Source organism: Haliaeetus albicilla, chromosome 9 (assembly GCF_947461875.1).
Source record: "Haliaeetus albicilla chromosome 9, bHalAlb1.1, whole genome shotgun sequence".
NCBI classification, from domain to species: Eukaryota; Metazoa; Chordata; class Aves; order Accipitriformes; family Accipitridae; genus Haliaeetus; species Haliaeetus albicilla.
The window spans coordinates 18,923,379-18,932,702 of NC_091491.1; the positions used below are offsets into that span (position 1 = coordinate 18,923,379).

Sequence of the window (9,324 nt, forward strand, 5' to 3'; positions counted from 1 at the left end):
ACCAAGCAATTCCAGTGTTGGTTTCCCACCAAAGGTTGTATCATCTCATGAACGTGAATTGTGAGCCAGTAGGTGAGATGATAGAAATTAAGAACTTCCTTGGTCTGGCATCAGGTCTTCTTGCGATGTCACTGGGAAGTTTAATTAAAAACCAAGTGTAAAATCCCTATGTAGTAACTCATTCATTCGTTCAATACATTGTTATCATATTCAGTGTCATTCAGAGGAAAATAAATGCTGAAGATACCATGCCTTTCTCTGGTTTGTTTACAGTCATCCAACCATTTTCTGTTTCTGCTGTTTCTCCTTGCTTATCTGCTCTTTTCCATGCACCTTCAATGGTAATACTCTGAATGAATTTAATGAACCATCAACTCAGTTTGGGGAGCAAGGCATTTTATGTATAGGTGATATATGCAGTGATTTTTTATTTTTTTTTTTAAATCTGTAGCAAGCCACTTAACTCTTTAAAAACATCTTCACACATTGCTATTTTTAAGAAGTCCTTTGCTCAGCAGATCAGACTGCTTTGGTATCTGCAAATCTTCTTCATATCTCTGCAGCTGAGACCAAAATCCTGCATTGGGTTCTGCTACTGGTCTGGCAGTCTTCACAGTCTAGGAAAAAGGAAAGACATCGTAGAAGCAAGGGTGGGTATCATGCAAATGGATTTTTTTCCTATTAGACTTTTGAGAAGATTTACTTTGGTTTTGATTTGGCTACAGAATAATAAACAGATATTTTGGTGAGCTGACCTCACTCTGTGCTTGCCAAGACCTCTTGGCATGTGGTGCCTGTTACAGAATGGACTCATGGGCAAGACATGAAAAGGAGCTGTTGAATTTTCTGGAAATGTGAATGTCTCTCACACAGTGTGGTGACACCGCTCATGTTTAAGATATGTGACCAAGTTTCAGGCTGTCTGCATGCCTCTGTCTAGTACTGAGCAAAACAGTTGTCTAAATTAGAGACTTTAGTGATGTACCTACCAAATGGCTGAAGATTAAAAGACTGTAGAGCACAAGTCATATATATTGGATGGGCTTCCTAATAAAGTTGAGATGCTATTAGTCGTAGCTAGCTAGTCCCTAGCTATTTAGCAGGCCTAACAGTTGATGTTTCTTTGCTGCGTTGAGCTGTCACATAGGTGATAAGAGCAAATCCTGCAAAACAACTTCTGCACACACTCACATCCATTTCACTCATTTTCTTTATCTCTCTGTCTTTAACTTCACTTATCATGACTAAGCAAACAATAGGGAGAATGTTCACAAAACAACCAACTTTGCATATTTGCTACCAGTGCTTAAAGCCTATTTGCATTTGTAATTATATTTGTCCCAGAAACCTCAACTTGAAAGCTTATTTGTCCAAGTTGGGCGTGAAAAAACTTACGGTGGAATTTTTATTCAAATGTTGAACATCTACGTAACTGCTAATAACCAGGGGAGAGCACCAAAGTAATTCTCTGAGAAATCATCATTATTCATAATAAGCATTGCATTTCTCACCCAAAGGATGTCTAAATATAAATCTGGGTATAAGTACAATACCTCAAAGGCATCCTTGAGTGTGAGCTTTCGGTGTCTCATCAGATAAGCAGTGCAAATGGCAGCTGATCGGCTGCGGCCATTTTTACAGTAAACTAAGCACTTCCCACCGCTCTTCACAGCCTCTTCTATAGCATCGCTGCACTGTTCAAAATACCGATACAGGTCTTCAGCCGGATCGTCGAACACTGGTATGCGTATGCCCTGCACCTGTTGGAGGCTGGGGAATGGCTGCTGCCTGGTGACATTAACACAGAAGGTGACACCCTCGCGTGCGAGCAGCTCCTCGTCGCAGGCTGCCCTGGCGTTGCTGATGAGCAGCGAGGTGGTGACCTGGCAGAGCTGGAGCATCGGCAGCCAAAGCCGCAGTGTCACCAGCACCACCGCCCCACTGCAGAGCTCCCAGATCGCTGCCTCCTGTGCAACATTTGAGCTGCGGCACAGCCCCGGTGCGGCGGCACGCTGCGGGGATCGGGGTTCCAGTTGCTCCCCCCGGGCAATGTATATGGGCTGCACTGTGCTGCAGCCAGCTGGGCTGTGCTATATTTATTCCCTCTGTACCGTCTTGGGCGTAAAGGCTTCAGGCAGGTCCTAGTGCCTGCTGCATTTAAAAAGCTAAAAAGACTTTCAGAGCCCACAGCTTATTTGTAAAACAATGGGGTTTGTACAGTCCCTATCCCTATAGCAGCTTCTTATGAGAAGCTAAAAACCCCTTGTCTTCCTCACAGGAAGGCTGCTGCTGGGGTCAGCACTGATGCAATATTGGTGCAATGATGCAATATTGATCTGCTCACCTTCAGCTCACAGCCAGCTCATCTAGTTGCCCCTCACCTACAACAGCATCTGTTGAGTACCCAGAAAATTATTTACTTGGCTAGTTAGACACAGCAGTGCTAATCTTTCTGGATTTCAGTAAAATTGCTTGTGTGGTGCTGGGGCAGAGTATCTTGCATGTGAGTGTGCGGACACGTGTTTGAGCTGTGAAGGACAGGCGGGAATAGGGCCAAGGGCCCGGCCAGGGGAACGCCACATCAGCTGGTGCCAGGTGAGTGCTGCGGGGCTGGACTTGGGTACCAGCCACTCCCTGGCAGATTGAGCGTGTGGCTGAGCATCTTGAACACTTTTCTTTCTGGCCATGACGCAAAAAGGAGCCTGTGACCAATCTTTGCTGCTGGCACGAAGATGAACCTGGACTGTAATGGCAGCAGGGCATGGACTAATAGGATTGGTGTGAAACACAATGCCAACCAGTAAGGAATCAGCCGTGAGGAACGAGGATGAGCTTTTATTCCATTGTGGAGGGAGGTGAAGCCGACCTGCCACATACCTGCCGTCACTCGTGTCAATAACAGCCTGCCAGAGAGATGCCAGCTCCAGTGCCAAGGGAGACGACACCCTAACATAAGCACAAGAGCGCGGCGTCCCCTCCTGCCGTTCATCACACGCCTCAGCTGCCTGTGGGCTCGTTCCTCTGCCCCATTGTTTCCTTCGCCCAGGGCTCAGGGCGTCTAGCTGGACAAAGTCTCTGCTGGCTGAGGAGGCACAGTTCAAGCTGGGTGCCTGGAGCCGGAAAGGAGAAAGCTCAGCAGGAGAGCATCGCCCTGATGCTGTCCGCCCCAGCAATGTCAGAGGGCCCTTGGGTTCTTCTGCAGCCATGATTTCCAGGATTTTTGGGCTCTCCCTGGCCCTGGCTCTCATCTAGCTCTGCATTTCCATGGCATACCTTTATTCCCAGGCCATGATGCTGCAGATCAGATGAGGAACCTTTCTGTGATGACTGCCAGGGATTTTCCTGATTGTACGAGCACACATTGGTTTCCTGCGCTGTGGAAAGGAGCCAGCTGCTGCCTTCCTTACCTTTCTTCTCCCACCCGTGAGGTCGCAAAAGCGCTTCTTTCTTCTGCATGCCCTCATTGGAGGGCTTTCTTGGGCCCTTGTGGAGTTGCCTGGGTGGTGGTTTATGGACATGCTCCAGTTCAAACCTGGGTGGAAGGAGAAGAGATGGGCATGACTTGTGGCACCACGGTCCCTTTGCAGCTTGCAACCCTCATCTGCTCACAGACCCATTTTGGCTGTGCCATGAAGACCATTGCAGAGCAGAGCACACCAGACCCCAGGACTGTCCTGGGAAACGGTGTTACCCAGCAGAGCAGCACTGGCCATAATGGAAAGTCGGTGTTGCCTGAATTCCTCTGCATGGCCTGTGAGCTCTGCCTAATGGCATGCCTGTGTGCCAGGGACACAGCCAAAAGCCCCACTCCTGCGGGCCCCACGTGATGCCACTCATAGTTGTGAGGAGCAAGAGCAGCCAAAGAGGGCACTGAGAACAACTGCTTTGAAGGCAGCAGTCCCCAGCATCTGTGTGCACAGGCAAGCCCTGGCAGCTGGGTCAGCTGAGGGCTACAGGCACACACGCACACTGGAAAGATGATGATGCAGCCAGAGTAGGTCAAGGAAGCCGCAGCTGCTGTGCAAGGTATCACAGAGTCCAGCATCCCTAGGACCCACAGCAGCGGAGCACAGGGCTGGAGGAGGCAATGCTGGGGAGATGGCCTCTGTGTTTACCAAGGCAGCTGGCCTCCCACCACCATGAGGCCATCCTTCTAACAAGCAGGTGCTGGCCAGCAAAGACATGATGACACATTATAAAGTGCCTGGCTTTTTGTGAGGGCAGCAATCAGGACGCTTGAGCAGGGGCTGGTTCTTGCCAAGCTGGAAGCTCGGGCTTTGGGGCATCCCCAGCATGTCCAAGGTGATGAATGTCACAAGAGCCTGGCAGAGTGAGAGCTTGTGGGACTGGAGGTCCCACTCAGAGCCCCAAAGGCCCACTCAGGTCATGGTCAGCTGAGAACAAGTGGTGCTGGCAGGATTGCTGCGGTGATATTTCAAAGGGTGAGGAGCAGTGGAGGAAAACCAAAATGCTTATCCTCAACAGAGCTGCTTTCGGGGTGTCCTTCCCAGTCATTATTTCCAGAAAGTCATGGTAGTATTTCATTTGCACTTGTGTGTCTCCAGCGAGGAGCATGCCTACGGCCTCAGGATGAACACAATGGTCTTTCCCTTCCCAATGCAGCAGGAGAAGAGGGACATGGTGTCCCAGGTACGCCCCACCACTCTCTTTGAAGACACAAAGGTGGCTACAGCTATCTGTGTGTACCACAGGGGCTCCAGTACTTTGCCACCTGGAAAACCACGAGAAGGACAGGGGTCCGTTATTGCAGCTGCCTGTCAGCAGGCTGCAGTTGAGTGCCAACAGCCCTAAGGCTCTTGGGTCACTACAGGTGACACGGCTCTGACCTGTGGCTGGAGCCAGTGCTGGAGAAGGTCCCAGGACCCTGCCTCCCTCTGGGCAGTTTTTCAGGAGTGTTGGCTTTTGCACCCACTGCACACAAAGGGTCCATTTTTGGACCTGCTCTACAGCAGGTGGTTTGTTTTTGAGAAGTGTGAGCTACTCTCCAACCTGGGGGGGTGGGATACAAGATGTCCTGTCGCCCTGTCCATGCAGCTGGGCAGCCTGCCCCGCGCCGCCCCCCTCACTCCCCCCACCCCCCACTCCACAGTGGCCAGAACGGCAAGGTTTTACCTGGAGGTCCTACCTGGCACATACACTTTTGTCATCAGTGGATATCAGCGAAGTTCCTGGCCAGGTGGAAGAGAGTTTGCTTCACAGTCACATCACGATTCCCAATCTGGACTCATTCAGGAATGGCGTCGAAGGAGCTGAGGGTGGGAATTCAGATGCCCTGCAAGCAGAGGAAACAGAAGGGCAGAGAAGTGAGGACTGACTGGAGGGAAAGTGCCAAAGGTGCCCCACCAGCACTTTGGCGAGGAGCTGCGGAGTCCTTGCGCTCTCCATAAAAGCTGTGCTGGATCCAGGACAGAAGCAGGATCCTCGGACCCAGGGCACCCAAGGGGTTTCCAGTGACGGGGATATGGACCACACCTGTGCAAGGCTTATTTCTCCCTTGGCTGGGAGTCCTGGGATGAGGTCCCTGCTTCCCAGGGAGGGGAAGAGTAATGGCAGTCCCTGGCCCAGAAGCAAGTCCTGAGCCCCCAGGGCAGAGAGGGGGTGGAGGGTGCGAGCCTACCTTGTGCAGCAGGAGCTGCTGTTGAAGACAGGCAGCCACAGTGTCCCAGATGGCAGCTCTCACTGGGAAGCAAGCAAAAGCCAGGTCATGCTCTGTGCCTGCCAGCACTCAGCTCTTCAGCTCACCGCAACTGGTGCTGTGGTGGCGGATGGAGGGTCACGGCTGCCCCCAGTCTGACTGGAGACATCATGAAGAGCAGTGCAGCACCAGGTCTTGCCCTCGTGGTGCTCGGCTGCATGGGGAGACTTGCAGGGGTGTCCTGGCACTGTGGCGCAGCAATGGTGGGTTACAGCCACGCTCCTGCAATGGCTGTGGACAGCCTTACCTTGGCCGGTGGCAGTCAGCACCATGGGCCCCTCCAGCCCGTGTCCCAGAAGTCCATCCGTGCCCATCTCCTGGTGGTGGGGTGCTTCCCCATGGCAATGGGGTGTGGAGAGTTCAGCCCTTCCCCAGGAGGCCTCCTAGGCTACTGCCTGGCCTCCCCTTGCCCTCCCCTCCCCATGACGAAGCGGAGCATCCCATGCTGCCGGCAGTGGCGGGGGGGGCTGTAGTGAGGAGCTGCCCCACAGAGCAGGTAGGGGCTGAGATGCTGGGGGGGGGGGGGGGGGGGGGCTGATGCAACAGGGGCCCCGTGTTGACTTGGCAGGTCCTGACGCCTGTCTGCTGGGGGGGGGATGCCCCATGTGTCCTCCCCATGCTTCGCATGGCCTGCACCTCACTGGGTCTCCCAGGACCACGTGCTGGGAGCTTGCTGCTGGTGCCTGGGACAGCCGTCCCTGGGGCTGCTGGTAGTGCTGCAGGCCCCCCGCAATGGGGAAGGCTGGAGAAGCAGCCCAGCCCTCTGGTCGAGCATCACTAGCGCTTTCCCCAGCCTCTCCCGCCAGTGGAGGGACTGCTCACAGCCACTTTCTGCAAGCAGCCTTCCTACAGCAACCTTGCTTTCCCAATGGGTGACTTCAGCTCGTTACCTGCCTCGTGGAAATTACTGGGAAAAATTGCTCCTGTAAGTGGCAAGTGAAGGAAGGAGCAAGTTTGTTTAGGCTATGAGTGCTGTAGTTTGCACAGTTAAATTGCCATTGCTTCATGATAAAGTGTTTTCAGCTGTCCCCTTTCTTCATCTTAAATGTAGGGCTGATATATTGAGCAGTGAGACATTCAGTACAGCCTTTTGTAATAACTGTCCCCATGTCTTCCCATGTCTGAGCTACTGGTGTGTATGGACCCGGGTGCTGCGGTCACAGCTGCCGCTCAGCTGGGCTGCACCCAGTGGTTTTGATGGGCAAGGGAGCCTCTTCCTTGCTTTTGCCGCACCCCTGGCACTTCTGGCTCCCCACTGCCCTGGCACCCCCTTCCCTTGCCCCAGTTGCCAGTGGTGGTGGCCGGGTGCTGGCGTGTGCCTGGTCAGGGTGGAGAGGCTGCTGTTCCTGAGGGGCACTGAGCCAGGGATGAGCTCTGTGCAGCCTGAGGGGCACTGAGCTCCGTGCAGCCCCTCTGCCCCTTGCCCTCCTGTGCAAGCAATGCACAAGCATTCACATCATTTCCTCAGATGTGTTTCTGCTGTGCAATATCACGTCTCACCATTAGAAAAATGTATTTAACTTTTTTTTGATAGAATCATAGAATCGTTTAGGTTGGAAAAGACCTTTAAGATAGTCAAGTCCAACCGTCAACCCAACACCACCATGCCCACTTCCATTCCTTCCTGAGCACCTGCTCTTTGCTTCTGTGTGTCATACTTGGCTTTAGTGTGGCCCAGAATCTGTTTAGAGGGCTTATTCTGTTAAAAGAATAAGGCCAACAGCAAGAAGACTCTGCCCTTTGAGAAGCGCCCACTGTGCCAAGTTCTCCCTTCACGGCTGCTCTTGTTACCAAAACTGTGATCTTTATTTTGTGTGGCCATCGCTTGTGATGTGGGATGAACTCTCCACTGATCTGTATGGGCGGCAGCAGCCCAGCAGCTTGCTCTGGGATTTGCCAGACGTGCCTGGTGTGACTTACTGGGGTGAGACTGGCCTACCAGTTCCCTGCAGCTCACCCCAGCACTGGTCCAGGTGGCCCCTGCATGCCACCAGCCAGGAGCAGTGTGGCTGTCACATTAGCACCAGCAATGTCACTGCTTCTGCACCTGTGATGCCTCTCTAGGAGGCTACAGATGTTTACTCGCTACCTGCCTGCAGCTGACTTGAGGAAGGTCCTTCATGCCTGAAAGGTTGTCCCTTCCTACCATCCTGCCCTGTATCATGTCCCTGCACAAAGGAGGAAAGAGGAACGGGGTAGTTATTGTTACATGAGGAGTAATTATAAGCTAAACGCAAATGCCACCTCCTGGCAGTGAAGACAATTGCCTCCTCTGCAAGAAGATGGCTGAACTGCAGGGTAATAGTAGCATCCCCTGGCTAGAAAAGGTCTGATGCCTCAGTCCAGGTTTTGCTGGGGGCTGCTGAGGGTTTTCTGGACTTGATGTCACTGCCATTGGGGTATGGTGCAAACATCTTGTGCAAACATCTTGTGCAAACAGTCCCAGTTATGCCAGCTGTCTCTCATCTTCTTGCTGTGCACTGCTGTAAGGAGCCTGGCTTGATCTTCTTGGTGACCTTCTTATAGGTAAAGGGCTGATATTAGGGTCCCCAAAGCCCTCCCTTCTCTGGAAAACAGGGCTGTGTGTGGCTGCAAGGAAGCAGGAGCTGAGCTGAGCTTGTATCACACTCACCCCTTCCACAATTTCTTAGCAGTGAATTTGCAAATGCACAGTGTTCAGCAGCTTTACAAACCAACAGAAATGTTTGCAAACAGCTTCAATACACACACAGCCGTAAGTGGCCATTATTTAAGATCATAATTAGACAGAGAGGAGGCAAAGAAGGTGACTGGTCTGCAAACAACTTCGCCTAGGAGAAGACCAACATTTCTACGCTTGTCTGTATTTATATAAATCTGTCCATGTGGTGCCTGAATAAGTGTAACTGTAGGACATGAAACTAAAGAAATACCTACTCACTCAGGGGTATCACTCAATGTATTAAATTTAAGTGATATTTGCTTCCAGGCAGATAGATACACTCTCAGCAGTTTCCAGTTATCAAGTCTCTCTTAGACACTTCACAAGCGGCTTTCAATGCATTACCTTGACTCCTGCATTCACCCATTTCTGGAATTGGATATGCAGAGCTGAAGGACAAACCTTTCTGCTGCATCGGTTTAGCCTCAGGCACATGCTCGAGATTAAACTGACAGCCCAGCGATCTGCTTCACTGTCCGTTAACACTACCAACAGCTGCACTAGTACAAGGCCATGGTAAATAATTAGCACAATACTTTGTAATGACAAATACCAAGGGTATTTCTGATTCCTTGCACTATTATGCCATGACTTTTTGTGCATCTATATAAGAAAGAACGTTTAGCACATTTGCTTCAATAACTAAAGTCTGGTTGGCCTTGTTTTGGCATGCATCACCTCCACACAACCCTAGCAGTCGTTCCTCCAGATTACACAGAGCTGAATGCAGACAAACCCGTAGCACCAACATTGGCATCAGCCCATTACAAACCTTGTGGCTGAAAGCAAGCTTCCATTCCTCAGGACTCCTAACCTGGCCTTTACCTGTGCTTTACCAAGGAAAAAGAAAGAAAACTCCAAACTCAGCTTAAATGGAGAAGAAATAAAACTGACCTGTAAATACAGA

General features: G+C 51.4%; 1 protein-coding gene across 1 annotated transcript; it reads right to left on the reverse strand.

The window, feature by feature from the left end:
* Positions 1-379: 379 nt before the first annotated feature.
* DUSP28 (dual specificity phosphatase 28) lies at positions 380-2,063 on the reverse strand. The gene is made up of 2 exons (XM_009912053.2): positions 1,554-2,063; positions 380-617 (listed from the first exon to the last, which is right to left on the reverse strand). Exons 1-2 carry the CDS (start codon positions 1,899-1,901, stop codon positions 480-482), a joined length of 486 nt encoding a protein of 161 aa, XP_009910355.2. The 5' UTR covers positions 1,902-2,063; the 3' UTR covers positions 380-479.
* Between the last annotated feature and the right edge of the window lie 7,261 nt (positions 2,064-9,324).